The following is a 17,568-nucleotide window of genomic DNA, read 5'->3' on the forward strand; positions in this document are numbered from 1 at the left end:
AGGAGATCAGACCAATGAACAATTAAAATTCTTTCATTGTCAGAGAAGGGCATGATCAGCCATACTGGAATGCTAGCCCATTTTCTCTGGTTGAATTGCAATGTTTCCCAACTACCTAGATTCCCCTCCCTCCACTTTTTTTTTTGTAGGAGTCTATAGCTTCTTCACTACCTCCCTTTTCTCTCCTGCCTTCTGCAAGTCCATCCTATTCACCCCATGTTTTGACTAAACTTGAATCTCCCCAATTAGAAGAGAAGCCTATAGGCATCTTCTTTATCAAACTGATAGTTATGATCGTGGAGGTAATGTAGTTCTTAGACAACATATGCCTTTCAGGACCTCTGACTTCTGTACTTGAAGGAATACCCCTAAATTTGATGAGGACGTAACAGTTATGATTACCCAATTTCAGGCTGTCTTATGGGATATAATCCAGTATAGAGAGATTTATCATTTTAATGGATATCTTTCTCTCCCTTGGGGAAAGTCAGGCTATTAAACACACAACAAATAGGCTGATCCCTGCAAGTGGGTCAGCCCCCATTCAGGATTACACCAGATCAAATCAAGCTAAGGAAACCTTTCAGAGCATGGAGGCCTTTGTAATTAGACTAGAGAACTGAAATAAATTCCAGTATGCATTTCAGGAAGAGGCTCCTAACCATTTTTATGATACAGTACACAAAAGTTCTAAGTATGCTGAATTAGACCAATCAATTCATGAACACATGGATCATACTTTGATAATCAGTCATTACCAAAGATACAAAAGTATTTCCCTAAGAAATGTGTGGCATGGAATTTTATAGAACAAATTAATTACATGTTTATTAAGAAAAACAAAGGAAGAACAGGGAAAAGCAGAAGGATAGACAGACAAAAGGAAGTATCATTACCATAGTAGAGATATCTTCGGTTCAAACCATTCTTCCTATATCAAACAGGGTTTGAGAAGCCCTCAAATATCTCAATTAGACATGATTTACATGAATGTTTTTGCTGTGGGAGGAAGGGCCACATTGTCACAGAGTATAGAAAGGAGAAAAGGTACCTTAGGAGTGAAAGGTGGAATGAATTTAGGGGTTCCTAGAGGAACAGTAATGGATGAAGATGTGTGGGAGAGGGGAAAGCTGTAGATCTCGAAGAGACTTTTTTTCTTTGCAGAATCTAATATCCTAGCCATAGTTAATCCTGGTCCATCTCCCCCTAACTGTGAACCCCATAATCACCCTTAAGGTTGGAGACACATTCTATGATAGTTTGATAGATATGTAGCCTCTAAATCAATTCTAATAAATCCAATTCCAGCTATGACTATTAGGACTTTAAATGTTAGGGTTTTAGGAAGCTTCAGAATGTTCCTACATCGTCCCTTGCATGATTTTCATGGATCTCCTTTCTGTGGAACATTCCTTTTTCCTTAGGCCAAATTTGGAGTGATATCTTAAGCAAACTTATTATTTCCTGCTCTCTTGATAGTATTCTATTCCTACTGCTGCCAAAGGATTCTTTCCATTTATTTCCAGTTCTTATTCAAAATCACCAACAGTCAGTTGAATTCTGTGTGCCCCTCTGATATCCCTGATTCTCTATGGTCCTCTGTGGTCTCAGACACAGGGCTCATAAAATCTGCTGTCCCTTTACACAAAAGGATCTATCCTCTGCACATAGCTTGTCCAGGGAAGTCATCGAGGGTATTTCATCTATTATTGAAAAATTCAATAGATCAAGGTATTGCCCCCTATGCAGTAAACGCTCAAATGAGTGGCAGAGTCAACCAGGTCTGAAAAAGGACAAGAACAGTGCTTGTGTTGTTCCCAGCTGCTGCTCTTCTCATTTCCTCAATCCCATTACTGTGGTAGAACTTTACTCTGAAATTTTTTTTCAAGTATGATTTTGGTTTATTTATTTTATAGTATTACAATAATTTTTTATAAGAGTAAACATAAACTCCCCTCTCCCCCCCAAGATGACGAGAAACCTCAAGAACAGCGAGAGAGAGAGAGAGAAAAAAATATATGTTCAGATTCCAATGGCTCTGTCTCTGGGGTGAGTTGCCTTCTTTATCATAAGTCCACCAGAGAAGTTGCTTCAATATTTTTCCCACAGTTGCTATCACTAACTGTAATTCCCTCCACTCTATTCTTCCCCACTCTCATTATTCTATTCTCTCTCTCCTTTAATCCTGGCCCTGTCCAAAAGTGTGTTGTATCTGCGTACAATCCCACAATCTTCCCTCTCTTCTATCACCTATTTCCCCCTTCCCTCCCCCCATTCCCCCTTATCCCATCCCTCTCTTCTCATTTTTCTCCAGAGTAAGATAGAATTCAACACCCTATTAAGTGTGTATGTTATTTCCTGTCTGAGCCATTTCAGATGAGCATGAAGTCTCAATCATTCCCCCCTGCCTTTTCTCATTCCACTCCATTGAAAAAGCTTTTTCTTGATTCTTATGTGAAATTTCTTAGCTTGTTCTTCCTTTCCTTTCTCTTCCTCCCAGTACTTTCTTTTATCATCCATTGATTCCATCTTTTTTACTATATCATACCATTATGTTCTGCTCCTTCCTGTACCCTGTCTATATATGCTCCAACAGCTCTTATAAATGAGAAAGTTCAGATGAGTTATCAATATCTTCTTCCTGTGCAGGAATACAAACAGTTCAATATCACTAAGTTCCTCATAGTCCTTCTCATCCACCCCTTCTTTGGTTCACCAGAGTCCTATACTTGAAGATCAGGCTTTCTGTTCAGCTCTGGTTGTTTTAATGGGAAAGTCTGAAAGTCCACTGTTTCATTGAAAGTCCATCTGTTCCCCTGAAAGAGGATGTTCAGTTTTGCTGAGTAGTTGATTCTCAGTTGTAAACCAAGATCTTTTGCCTTCTGTAATATCATATTCCAATCCCTATGAACCCTTGATGTAGATGCTGCCAGATCCTGTGTAATCTTGACTATGGAGCCAGGGTAGTTGAATTGTTTCTGGCAGCTTTTAGAATTTTCTCTTTGACTTGGGAGTTTTGGAAGTTGGTTATAATATTCCTAGAAGTTTATATTTTGGGATCTTTTTCAGAAGGTGACCAGTGAGTTCCCTCAATTTCTATTTTACCCTCTGCTTCTAGGATCTCAGGGCAATTTTGTTGTATTATTTCTTGAAAAATAAAGTCTAGGCTCTTTTCCTGGTCATGACTTTCAGGTAGTCCAATAATTTTTAAATTATTTCTTCTGGATCTGTTTTTGAAGTTGGTTGTTTTTCCAATGAGATATTTCACATTTTCTTCTAATTTTTGGCTTTTTTGGAAGAATTTTATTTCTTCCTGATTTCTGCATTTGAAGGAGTTATTTCCAGCTGGCCAATTCTGCTTTTTAAGGCATTCTTCACCTCATTTGTCTTTTGTTTTGCTTTTTCCATTTGACCTAAACTAGTTTTTAACATTTTTCTTCAGTAATTTTTGGTATTACTTTCACCAAGCTGATTTGATTTTCATGATTTTTCTGCATCACTCTCATTTCTCCTCCCAATTTTTCTTCCATCTCCCTTAATTGCTTTTCAAAGTCTTTTTTGAGTTCATCCATAGTCTGAGCCCATTTTCTATTTCTTTTGGAGGTTTTGGATGTGGAAACTTTGATTTTGTCATCTGAGTATGTATTTTGGTCTTCCATGAGACTGAAGTAATTCTCTATGGTCAGATTCTTTTTCTGTTGTTTATTCATTTCCTCAGTCTAAGACCAATTTACAGAACTTCCAAGGCTTTGGAGTTTTGGGGGGGGACACCCCACTGATCACAGGCACTCCCCTCTGCCCTGGAGCTGTAAGGAGGCTCCATATCTTAGTATGGAAGCCCAAACTGCAAGCTGGATCTGAGTGTGGGTACAATCCTGCCCCAGGGAGAACAGAAAGATTTCTGCAGTCTCCCCTGACCCTCTTACCATCTATGGGCTGTGCTCTGGAGGTGCAGCCTGGTTTCTCTATTCTAGCTGCAGGTCCTGCTGCTGGTGCTCCTCACTCCATACTCATTCTGGTGAAGCAGAGTTCTCTCACTGGTCCTTCAAGCTGTTCCTGGTGATCCCTCAACTGGGCTGGGCTGTGTTGCAGCTGGGCTTTTTTCCCAGCCCTGGTCCTGATGAAGCAGACTTTTCCTGTGGAGCTTCTAAGTTATCTTGGACTGGAAAATGTATCACTCAGTTTTTCTGTGGGTTCTGACCCTCTAAATTTTGGCTAGAGTCAGAATTTGATGGCTTTTGGAGTTTTGGGAGGGAAGAAGTTCCCAAGAAATGTTGCCTTCACAATGCCATCTTGACTCCATCCCCTGAAATTTTTTTCAATCCTCATATGCCCAGATTCCAAGTATTTGTTTGTCTTTACTTGGAAACATTTATACATGAATGGACTTAGCTGTCTTAAAGGTATGTAGTTTTTCCAGCAAAACTCAACTTCCTTCACTTTTAAAGTTGCCTCCCTGGACAAGTACAGAGAAGATTTGTGTAGATGCTGAGATTTTCCAGGAAGATAACCATCATCCAGTCCAGGGCTGTCCAAAATACTGTCCTCCTGGTTTACTAAATGCTACCATAGAAATCTCACTAAAACAGCAAATCAAAATATATTATCTATTGTTTTAATAAAAACTTTTAAAAGTAAGGTTGCATAGCCCTGACCTAGTACTAGAGTTTCACCAAAGAGGCCATAAAAATCTTTAAATTTAAAGTCCTATGCTGCCTCCCATAGATGGAATATTTGAAATTTATCCTGACTGCTAGGTCTCATTCTGTTTCTCCTAAATGCATTTCAGCTATCCAACAACTCTCTAATTGGCAGCTGAGGTCCATCTTCACAGCAGTTGGGTACTGCAGAGAGTGGATACCTTTGAGTATTAGCCAGTGAGATTACCAAGCCCCTTATTCTAAAGACTATGTTCCAGAAAGCTTTGCTGCGGCCTCTCTCACCTTGGATGTACCTCAAAAGGGCAAAATCTGCACTGGGGCTCTCAGTAGATCCTTCACTCTTTTTATATGTGTGTGTGTGTGGGGGGGTGCTGGCTTATGGAACATGAGTCCAGTAACTTGATATTCTCTCAGCCTGATGCTCAGTCGTTTTGGGGCTCCCCTTTGATAAAGGAGTACCACATGAAATTAAGATCCTTTTACTCTGTCACCAGATTCAGACCTTCTCAGATCAGAGACTCCCCAAACATAAAGTGACTTTGCTGAGTATTGAAAATATCATTCTCAAGCACTGTGCAGCTCTCCAGATTGCTCTCTGATTTCCTATTCTCTAGGAAGTCATTTCACAAGCAGATATGGCTGAAATACCCTCCAATGATCTTTCTGATACTTCCATAGAGAACTCTGGCTTTCTTTTCTAGACTGTTGAATCCTCTATTATGATATAGGGTACTGATATCCTGGAGTTGATCTAGTTTCTGAATGTGATACAATCTGGGCAGCTTTTCTGCCCTCTCTCAGAGCTTAGGCTGCTGAACTTGTGGTTCTTACCCAGGAGCAGCATCTGGCCAAGGGAGAAAGGGCCACAATCTATACACATTCAAGATATGCATTTGATGTCTGCCATGCTGTGGAAATACTTTGGCTTTGGAGGGAATTTGTAATATCTGCTGATCAATGCATTCCTGTTTCCTTAGTCATTGTTCCCTGCCCACTGGGATCATGTTTCAAGATGCTAATATTGCTTCCAAGCCTGCTGCCTTCCAGTGATGATAACCTTTATCTTTCCTGTGATAACTCTGCAGTGGAGAAATGGAAATAGCTGTATATAACCTCTTGCTGGGTTTCTTTGGAAGACAAGCCACTCCTCCCCTGGAGTTTCTATCACCAGGTATAACTGTTTCTCAGAAGGGCCACTTTGGCTCTCAAGGAATTGTAGATTTGATTAGGAGCATCTGGAATATAGGTTTCACCAACATAGCTGCACATGAATATGCCTCTTGGCCTACTTGGCTCATTGCCAACATGCCTTTCATGCTAAAGCCTATAGTAGGTGTCCCTTGATTTAGACACACTTTAGGCATTCACAAATTAATTTCATCTGTAATGCCTAAGGTTGGACATTATAAGGTCTGTCTTAAACACTGGGTAGTGTGTAAAGGCCTTTCCAGGCTATCATGTCACAGGTGGATTTGTTGCCAAAATGTTCCTGGAGGGCATTTTCCCTCATTTTGGCACACCAGGCCTCACTGACAAAGGTATCCTAAATCTACTCTTGTCTAAGAGGCTCCAAAATTCCTGGCCTTACCACCCCCAAATCTCAGGTCAAGTTGAGCATATGAATAAAGAGCTTTAAAAAATGGTCTGATGTTCTCCTTATATTGTTCTATTTGCACATAGGACAAAGGGGGAAATTACATATATCTGCATTTGAAATGTTTTTGGACACTCTCCCCTACCATCCAAAAGAAACATTCTCCCCTCCCCCTCCTCACCCTGGGAAAAAGATACAGGGATTATAAACCAGGTAGCAGCAACAGCAGCAGCAGCAGCAGCAGCTCAGACAGGACCTTGGCCTTTCCCCCCAGGAGACAAGATCTACATCATAACCCTCTAGTCAATTAGTGGTACTCAGGCTGTTTAGGAAGGTATTGTATTCAGTTAGGCTCATAAGATTTTAGCAGGCCTACTGACTACATATTGTAAGATTTTAAAATTCTGAAGATTGAGAACCTAGCACATAGAATTCTCCCATTCCTTGTTAAATGGTTGGGGTGGGGGAATTTACAAGTTTACCATATTTAAGAATGAATTTTTATTCAAAAAATTTTGGCTCTCATTTATGAAAATTATGAAAATATATAGGGTGGTTTAAAGATGTAACTTTAATATATTAATATGAGTCAACTATCAGGAATTTTCTATCTGTCTGAAACCCCCAAATATGGTAAGTTTTCATTTATAAATAAAGGATTAAATGTCAGCTCTGGTATCAGTAAGACTACCTATTTGACTTCAGACATTTCCTAGATGTGGGATCCTTCATTACTTTGCCTCAGTTCCTTCAACTACAAAATGTGCAAATCACTGCAGTATCCTTGGAAAGAGACCCCCAGATGAAGTCATAAAGATTCAGACAAGACTGAAACAACATTCCAAAAAGGATGAATGACTTCTATTAGAGAAACATAAGAAAATGAATAATATTCAAACCCTAAAATGTAATTCATGACATGTTGCTATAGTTGTCTGAAATGTCATGAAGCCAGTCATAGAAACTATGCTGAAGTCTGAGAACTGCTAAAAGTCAAGGAACAAAATTCTCATGGCCTCTAGGCTCAGTTTCCTCATTGTGCTATTCCCTCCCTCTCCCCCCTTCCCCCAGTTAATCATGATCCTGGGTTCTGAAACTCTGTGAATAATGTGGAGCTTTTCTACATGATTGACTGGCTGTCAGAGATGATTACCACCTGGAATCAGATTTAAGGAAGTTCTCTATTATGGAATATATCAGGTCTATCTAAGTGTGCTTGAGGGGAAGAGTCTTCTATGTTCCTGTCTTTCTATAATCAGGGAAGGTGTTGTATATTAATATATTAAGTATTACATAAGCACATTTACTAAATCTAATAATTAATAGATAAATATTGGAATATCTTTGAGTTACAATAATTGGGTACAAATGAAAATCTTACAATTTTAATCTATACTTGTGGTCAAATTCTAATGTAGGGATGATAACCTCTCTCAGGAGGAAATTAGATAAACTAATAGGACAAAAATATAATATGCAATTTTTCTAATTAAATAGAATAGTAGATGATTAGCATATATATATATATATATATATATATATATATATATATATATATTTCCATTTTTTCCTGTTTCTAGGGTATATACACTTGAATACAATTGGCTTTCAATGTTTCTACTGGGGAAACTCTAGAGCTCAAGAAAAAAGTGTTCTGATTAAATGAACATCAGGAATAAGTTACTAGGTTACAAAGGGACTAGATCTTATCTAATACTGAAGATCAGTACTGCGTTGTTTTGACCTTTTGTTTTTTGGTGTTTATTTGCTGAGATTTCTTGGTTACCTTGGTGACATATAAATTCCCTCCTCTCAAGATGAATCCATTGTGAACTCTCTATGTAACTTGATCTATAGTGAGACTTAATTTACCTATAGACTTTATTATTTTTTTAGATTTTGGCAAGGCAAATGGGGTTAAGTGGCTTGCCCAAGGCCACACAGCTAGGTAATTATTAAGTGTCTTGGACCGGATTTGAACCCAGGTACTCCTGACTCCAGGGCCGGTGCTTTATCCACTGTGCCACCTAGCCGCCCTAGACTTTATTTAATAAGGTTTGTATATCATCATTATTGTTCTTAGACTCTGTTAGCTGTTTTATTAATTTATGCAAGAGGATGCTTTCCAATGTTTTTTTCTTGGCACCTGATGTTGATGTTAAGCATGAGCATATTAAAAACCTTTCATATTTGGGTTATAGAGAAGTGGACTGGCCTCTCCCCTCATAAATCAAAGAGGGGAATGAAATTGAGAGATTTGTGGAAACTGAGAGAATCACACTGACTAGCATCTTGTGACTCAATTCTGAATCTATCTCAGGTCCCTTTCCAATTTTTGTCTTGTGAGAAAACTATTTAATTATGGGAATTGTGAGAAAACTTTATTGCATTGCTTGAACCTAGCCCTGTGTGGCTGGGAAGCTGAACCACTATTTGTTGATTAGAAACCCTTCACTAAGGACCTAACTTATGCTGACCAGAAACTCATTCATATTGGAGATTAATGCAAAGAATTTTCTTACAATTACAAATCTCAAGAAAACTATATGACTCATTTGAAAAGTGACACTATACTTACTTGTCAGTCAGTTACTTCTGATCGGATGCAGACATGAGGGAGGAAGAGGACACTTCTTTTTCTTATTTCAGGGAATTGTACTTGTTTCCTCTCCCCCCTTTCAACCCTCTAAGTTTACTCATGCCCCTCCATATGCAGAAAGCCCCTAATCTTTGCTTCAACTGGAAATCAGAGAAACTAACCTTGTATACTAGTTATATTCTTTTAACGCAGAAAAAAAACTGTTATATTTCAAGTCCAGTGTCAAATTTAGGAAGATTGCTCCCAATTTGTTATAAAATTTTCATGTGTTTCTTAATAAATTGACATGATCAGTACCTTGAAACTTGGTTTCCATGGTTATTTCAGATTTTACTTATCACTGCAGTGATGGGAAACTGGTTTAAGATGTACAAATGAAGGATTTACATATGGAGCATAAAAATTGAACTTGAAACACATAAAAGTATTAATGAGATCATAATGTAAAATATTTTGCAAATTTATTGTAAAGATTTTAAAAAGTTTTTACCTTGATTGGAAATACCACATAAAGCAATCACTAGGACGATCCACAAATATAAAACGTTCTTCAGCATCTGGTGGCTAGAAAGCAGTAGAAGAGAGATGGGATTCTGAGTTAATTTTAAAATAAAAACAATATTAGGAATATAATCTTAATTCCTAATAGAAAAATGAGTTATTCAAGATAACTGAAAAGTTTTTAATACTGTCAAATGGAACAGTAGGAAAAAAACAAAATGCATTTTAATAAATTTATTAGAAAAATAGAGTAATTAAATGTTATAATGTACTTTTTTTCTTTTTAGGTTTTTTTGCAAGGCAAACTGGGTTAAGTGGCTTGCCCAAGGCCACACAGCTAGGCAATCATTAAGTGTCTGAGACCAGATCTGAACCCAGGTACTCCTGACTCCAGGGCAGGTGCTTTATTCACTACGCCACCTAGCCACCCCTATAATATACTTCTAATAGTGGCATGGTGGGGATATGATATCATGCTGGTAAGGGCTATTACTCTTAGTCAGCCCACATTTGTGTGGTCTAGTGTATACGCCTCCTTTTGGGCCATCATTCAGTGAAATCTCCCTCCCTCATCAGTGACTCTTTTTACACTTGAAATAATGAGAAGAAAATGTCAAAATCTTATTTCAATTCCATTCTGGCTCATCAGGTTGTTTTTCACATAATGTCAAAGGAAGTTGGATCAATGAAATTTAATGACAAATTTGACAAAGCAGCAAAGAATTTTATATATATTACCACTTTTTTCCCCCGGATGATCTAAAATATATTTGAAAAAAATTCAAAAATGAACAAAGGATAAAAGCATTCCTCTAATACTACCTTAGGAATGACAACCAGAAGTTAGGGAGTGATACAAGAAACCAAGAGTTCTTTCAGCCTTTGGCAATAGTACCTTAGACATTGATAAATTATCCATGTTGGGATCAAAAAAAATTCCCTATTATCTAAATATTAAATACAGAAAATAACACTCACATCTATCTGGCTTTGTCATTTAGTTATTCCCCCCATGCACTGAAAATAAAGATTGCTAACTGCAGATGGGAAAAATTCTCAGTGCTTAGGTACACATGTTGGGTACCTGAATTTAGATATATATTCAGGTGGCTGTTGTGTAAGCAGAGCATCAAACCCAAACGAGGTTGAAGGAATGCAAAAAAAAGAAAAAGAAAAATTGCAAACAGGATTGTGTGCTAAGAGTTTCACTTCCCCCCCTTCACCTAAGTATTTAGAAGTCTATAGCAGGAAAATAGGAGAGATTCCTATTACTGAACTTCTCCACATATTAAAATGAACTTTTCCTGAAAATTTTTGGGTCTAAAAACTTATACAATAGTTGGAGATTTTTTATTTGCATTTCCTGCTTTTTCATGCATATTGTCTTTGAGTTCATTGTTTCGCATTTGTTACCAGTATATTAGGTTTTGTTTTTGTCATGTTCTGCCCAGAAATAGCTTAGAAAAGATTTTCTTTCAGTGCTGAATTCAAGTTCAAAGTGATCCAGTTTGCAAAACTGAATGGAAATCACGCTGCTGAATCTCAGTTTGGTCCAACTGAGAAAACAATCCAAGACTGGTTATGGGAAGAAGAAATCCTACTGAAAATGTGCTGACAGAAGAAGGCTATGAGAGGCAAGTCAGCAAAATGGCCTGAGTTAGAGGAAATTGAATTTATGCATAGGAGAGCAAAGGTCCATTGGAGGGTTCAGCAGGAGGCCAGAGGTTTTGCTGATGAAAAAGAAGTGGCTGATTTCAAAGGAGGACATAATTTGTGCTTCAGGTTCATGAAACAGAATGGATACATCCATGCCCCAGACTTGCCCAAAGGATGCCTGAAAGCTATGAACAGAAGGTCCTTGAATTTCATGATGAATAAAACTTGAGTTTAATAACTTTATGTAAGGGGCGGAGCCAAGATGGTGACAGGAGAGGACCATCTCTTAGGTGCTCTCGAACAAAGTTTATAAGCTAAGGACTCTAACTACATTTTTAAGAGACAGAACCCATAGAGGGATCCAGTGAGGCAGTACTCCAACCCAAGGAAACCTGGAAAAGAGTGGAAAGGCTCAGCTACAGGAGGTTGGAGGGGTGGCCCACCAGAGGGGCGGCCCACCAGAGCGAAGGAACTTCAGCTTCCCAGAGGCAGCCCCAGGGCAATGGGAGCCTTGGCTCATGGCAGGGGGGGGGGGCAGTTTCCTGATTTACATTCCAGGGAGCATCAGGCACAACTTGGGGGGACCTCTGCTAAAGCGAGCATGTGAAGCCCAGCCCTCAGGGCACACAGCTCAGGACTGGGGCAACCCAGATCCAGGAACAGGAAGCAGAAGCCAGTAAGCAGGAGCCCCCAGGGCATGAATGCTGAGCCTAGGGAGGGGAGTGGAAAGAGACTGCCGAGCTCTGTCCTCTGTCCCTGGAACAGGACTCTGGGGTTTTGACTACATTCATATCCTGATTGCAGTCTAGCCCCCCCCCCATAGAACAGCAGGGCTCCCCACACCTCAGCCCCATGGTAGAGGGGTGCACTTGTGGCCATTCACAGACCAGGAGGGAAGACAGAGCCTCACACATGGAGAGCCTTGTGTGGGGTATGTCCCATTAATACTCAAATACTCAGGAAGCGTTCCAAAACCAGGCACAGGTTGGAGAGAAGAGTAAGCAGAGAAAAAAGAGGAACATCACTGAGAAATACTTTGCCTGTGATCCCAAGAAGGGTCAAGACACTCAATCTGAAGATGAGAAAGCACAAGCTCCTGCATCTAAAGACTCCAAGAAAAACAGAAATTGGGCTCAGGCTATGACAGAGCTCAAAAAAGACTTTGAAAATCAAGTTGAGGGAGGTAGAGGAAAAATTGGGAAAAGAAATGAGAGAGATGCAGGAAAAACATGAAAATCAACTTAACTGCTTAGTCAAGGAGATCCAAAAAAAATGCTGAAGAAAATAACATGTTAAAAAAAACATAGGTCAAATGGATAAAATAGTTCAAAAAGTTATTGAGGAGAAGAATGCTTTAAAAAGCAGATTTGGCCAGATGGAAAAGGAGATAAGAAAGCTCTCTGAGGAAAACAAATCCTTCAGATAAAGAATAGAACTCAGGGAGATTGCTGATTTTACAAGAAATCAGGACACAATACTTGAAAACCAAAAGAATGAAAAATTAGAAGAAAATGTAAAACATCTCATTGAAATATCAACTGATATGGAAAACAGATTTAGGAAAGATAATTTAAAAATTATTGGAATACCTGAAAGTCATGATCAGGAAAAGGGCCTTGAAGTCATTTTCAAAGAATTGCTACAGGAAAATTGCCCTCATATCCTAGAAGCTAAGGGCAAAATAGAAATGGAGAGAATCCACTGAATCTCCCTGAGAAAGAGATCCAAACAAAATAACTCCCAGGAATATTATAGCCAAGTTCCAGAACTCCCAAGTCAAAGAGAAAATATTACAAGCAGCCAGAAGGACACAGTTCAAATATTGTGGAGCTGCAGTCAGGATCATACAGGACTTAGCAGCAACTATATTAAAAGCTCATATGGCTTGGAATATAATATACCAGAAGGCAAAAGAGCTTAGAATGCAACCGAGGATCAACTACCCAGCAAAACTGAACGTCCTCTTACAGGGAAAAAGATGGACTTTCAATGAACCAGGGGAATTTCAAATGTTCCTGTGGGAACGTCCAGAGCTGAACAGAAGGTTTGATCTTCAAATATAAGACTCAGGTGAAGCATAGAGATTGGAGGAGAAGGGGAAAATATGAGGGACTTAATGATGATGAACTACATGTGTTCCTGTATAGAAAAATGATACTGAGAATACTCATATGAACCTTCTTATTTAATAGAGCAGTTAGAAGTAGTGTTTTATAGATGAAGCACAGGAGAAAACTGAATTTGAAGATATGTTGTGGTATAAAAATGGAGTCAATAGATAAAAAGAAAATGTAATGGAAGAAAGAAAAAGGAGAGGAGGAATAGGCTAAGATATTTCATATAATAAGATTTTTCTTCATTACAATGAGCTATTGCAATGATATGGAAGGGGGGAGGCAAGGGTGAATGAGGGAATCTTTGCTCTCATCAGAGGTGGCTAGAAGAGGAAACAGCATATACAATCAATGAGGCATAGACATCTGGAGTAAGAAGGAGAGGAAGGGGGACAGGGGGAAGTGGGGGGGGGATGTGAGTGATGGAGGAGAGAATGGACCATGGGAGGAGAGTGGTCAGATATAACACATTTTCTTATTTACTTCTTACAAGGGGCTGGGAGTGGATGGCCTTTCTGAGACCATAAGGCTAGGTGGATGCTGGACCTAAGGGGTGGTATATGGGCTCAGGGCCTCTTGGCCCCAGGCCTGGGGATCTGTCTGCTGCACCACTCAGCTACCCTACAGCAAAGACAGTGAAAGGAGAGAGAAAATATAGTTCATGGTAGTAGAGAAGTATGAATGGAGGGAGTTGCGATCAGCAATGGCAATGGTGGAAAAATATGGAAGTAACTTTTGTAATGGACTTATCCTAAAGAATGTGATTCACCTGTGACAGAGGTGGTGGTGTTGGAACACAGACTGAAGCATATTTTTATTATTATTATTATTATTATTATTATTATTATTATTATTATTGGGGATTACAGGGCAAATGGGGCTGGGCAGCCTGTCTGGGGCCGCACAGTTAGGTGATTGTTGGGTGTCTGAGGCCAAATTTGGACCTGGGTGCTCCTGGCTCAAGGGCCAGTGATTTGTCTGCCATCCAGTCACCCCTACTATTATTATTATTACTATTTTATTTTATTTTGGGTCTTTTATATTGGTTTTTGTAGGGCAATGGGGTTGGGGTGGCTTGCATGGGGTCATACATCTGGGTGATTATTGGGTGTCGGGACCAGATTTGGGCTCCAGTGCTCCTGGCTTCAGGGCCAGTGCTCCATCCACTGCACTACCTGGCCATATCTACAATTATTACTATTATTATTATTTTTAATTTTAATTTTAATTTTTTCTCTCCCCTTTACTTTATCACTCATGTGGGTCTATATTTTTTGGGGGGGGGAGGGGGTATTATGTTTACTCTTCAACAAGAATATTTTAGTAATGGATATAAAAAAGCATTATTTGCACAAAATAGGAATAAATAAATAATTTAAAAAATAACTTTATGTATCTTTTTTTTTCAAATTTTGAGCCCCAAAATTAAGATGTGTCTTATACATGGGGAAAAACACTATCAGCCTTTAATAAATGAATAAAAGATATTCCAGTTCTTAACATGAGCCAAGCAATGTGCTAAGTGCTGAAGATACAAACAAAAAAGCAAGACAATCTCTACACTCGAAGGGCTCACATTCAGAAAGAGGAAAACATCACATATTAAACAATTCAGTTGCATAGATAAACCTTCTTTACTTCTACTATCACAGTGCCAAAGTAGCTAAAACAAAACAAAACCAAAAAAAAAAATCTCATTCCTTGTATATCAATGAAATTTGCTGTGGTACAGCATTGAAAGTCTGTTAATTTTTTACTTGATTTTAAAAAACTTAAAATAAGTAAATTATTAAGGTACAAATAATGCATTCTCAAAAATGAAATTTTAAATTCTTAGCATAGTTAATGTCAATTTCCATATGCTTTACATTACAATCAGCCTTACTTCTTTATAGTCAAAGTGCAGTCCATAGCTAGCATTGAAAAACTGGAGTTGTTTAGAAGGAACACATTATAATATTGAACAAATTAAAATGATTTCACAAGGTTTTATAAATCATTGTTAAAGTCAACTTACCTGATTTTTAACTAGGGGTCTTATGCTATGAATACCTTGAGTGTCACAGGATATTTTTGTATTTTTTTCCCTAAAAAGAAAAATTTAAATCTGTTAAATATTTTCCTCAAATTTTAATATGAACATCTAATATTTATGGCAAAAAAATAAGCAGACTTGACTAGATGATCTCTAAAGTCTCCATTTTCAATTCTATATTTAAGATCCTTTGATTTTAATTTTTTTCTTTTTTATTATTATTAACTTGTCATATAACAATAAAAAGTAAATGTTTTCCTAAACATAGAAAAGGATTACATATGAAACTGAGTATTTCAACTCTCTATAACATGGACTTTGTTTTTTTAATTTAAAATAAATAATATAATATAATAATATAATATACATATAATTTAACTATGTCTGAGATCAAAATCTCTATTCTGAACCTAACGGGGAGTGCTGTCTTATGATTTTATTTTAAAAATTTAATATATTATATTAATAATTTCAAGAAGTTCCATAAATTGCAGAAAAAAGGACCATGTGAATGAACAGGGCCATTTCAACCCTTGGGCTAAAAAATCTTTGCTGTAATCAAGACAGGTCATTTCAAAGGTATCTTTAAAACCTACCAAAAAGATACTTATGAAAAAATTTTCCTGATGCTGTCTTCATGTTATATGAATCTCTTCCTCTCAATTAGCCCATTATGACTTCTTTAAAATGTAGTCTTCAATGGGTGGGGTTTTGCAAGTTCATTATTTAAATGCAGCTTGACTCAGCTTATCTATAGAATCTGTTTAACTTAAGTCTGTTTCCTGAGATGATGTATGAGATTATAGTTCTGTTTACCTAAGTTTGTTCAACTTTTTTGTGCAACTCCTGCTTCTGGTCACTTCATTCTGCATTAATTCATAAAAGTTTTTCTAGGTTTCCTGAATCATCCCTTTCATCAAATCTTATAGCATATTAATATTCTCTTATGTTCATATACCATACATAATTTGTTTAACCATTTTTTGATTGAAGGGCATTCACTTTGTTTCTCCTTGTTTGCTCAAACAAAAGTAAATGTGTATGTATTTTTATATTTAAGAGTTCTTTATATTTTTGATCAAACTCTTTGGGGGACAAGTACTATTTCTGGTTCAAAATATTACATGCATAATTCAGTGATTTTTCTGAATGTAATTCCAAGTGTTTTCTAGAAAAAACTTACAGCTCCAATTAACAGTTCATTAATGTGCCCATCCTATTACACCTCTTCAAATAATTGTAATATCCCATTTTATTTTAGCCTTGAAAATTTGATGAAGATGAATAGAACCTCAGAACTCTTCTGTTTATACATCTCTTACTACTGAATTGGAATTATTTTTTTCATTAGGTTGTTGATAGCCTTTGGAGAACTGCCTTTTCCTTTGAATTATTTGTCCACTGGGTAATGGTAGTTCTAATAAAGTTATATCATCACCCCCCCATATCTTGGAAATAAAACCTTTAAAAGAGAAATTTGACAGAAATATTATTCCTGCACTAATTATAAATATGCTGCTTTAGTTTGTACAAAAACTTTAAAATTTTTTGTAAGCAAAGTTGTCTAAATTATCTTCTGTGATTCTTTCTGTCCTTTTCCTGGTTAATAATTCTTCCCTCATTGCTAGTTATGAAAGGCATCTTTCCCGTTTTCTCTAAATTGTTTATAATATGACTTTCATGTTTGGGACACATATTCATTTGGAGCTTATTATGGTATCCAGGATAGCTAGGTGGTGCAGTGGATAGAGTACTAGCTTTAAGAGTCAAGAGGACAAGTTCAAATTTGGCCTCAGATACTTGACTCTTACTAGCTATGTGACCTTGGGTAAGTCACTAAACTCTGATTGCCTCTCTTCCAGGGCCCTCTCCAGTCATCCTGATTCATATCTGGCCATAGGCCCTGGATGGCTCTGGAGGAGAAAGTGAGACTGGTGACTTATCACAGCCCCCCCTCACTCAAATCAAATTATTATGTTTGTCATGGCATTATCCCCCTGATGTCATGATCTTTGAAAAAGGATAAATATCATGATTACTATTGTTATCATCATCATCATCATCATCATCATCATCATCATCATCATCATCATTATTATTATAGTATCCAATGTAAGGTATTCCTCTAAACCTAGTTGCTGCCAGACTACTATATTTCTCAATATTTTTTCTTGAACTTTCTAGAAATTGTAATTCTTTGTTTTAAACTGAGCACAATGCTTATATGTTCACTTGTTTCTGTGTAATATATTGTTAAATATGTTCCAGTGGTCAAATTTTCTATTAATTAATCAGTACCAACATATTCTAAGTTTGATACTGCTATACCCACAGTATAGCATAAATCCAATTTCTGGTACTACTAGATTTCCATTATGTCCACTTTTTATTATTACTTTCTATGAGAT

At 37.5% G+C, this 17,568-nt stretch overlaps 1 protein-coding gene across 4 annotated transcripts in view; it reads right to left on the reverse strand.

Annotated features, from left to right (window-relative positions):
- Window positions 1-17,568, reverse strand: part of LOC141513238 (cation channel sperm-associated auxiliary subunit epsilon-like) — a 193,916-nt gene that overhangs the window by 155,377 nt on the left and 20,971 nt on the right. For 3 of the 4 annotated variants that reach the window (XM_074222866.1, XM_074222865.1, XM_074222867.1), the window contains 2 exons: window positions 15,143-15,212; window positions 9,345-9,418 (listed from right to left, as the gene is read on the reverse strand). In XM_074222866.1, the coding sequence (XP_074078967.1) occupies window positions 9,345-9,418; window positions 15,143-15,212 (144 nt within the window). Of the gene's footprint in view, window positions 1-9,344; window positions 9,421-15,142; window positions 15,213-17,568 lie in introns of those variants that run through there. The other variant, XM_074222868.1, reaches the window with a different exon arrangement.

This window comes from Macrotis lagotis, chromosome 2 (assembly GCF_037893015.1).
Source record: "Macrotis lagotis isolate mMagLag1 chromosome 2, bilby.v1.9.chrom.fasta, whole genome shotgun sequence".
Lineage (NCBI taxonomy): Eukaryota > Metazoa > Chordata > Mammalia > Peramelemorphia > Peramelidae > Macrotis > Macrotis lagotis.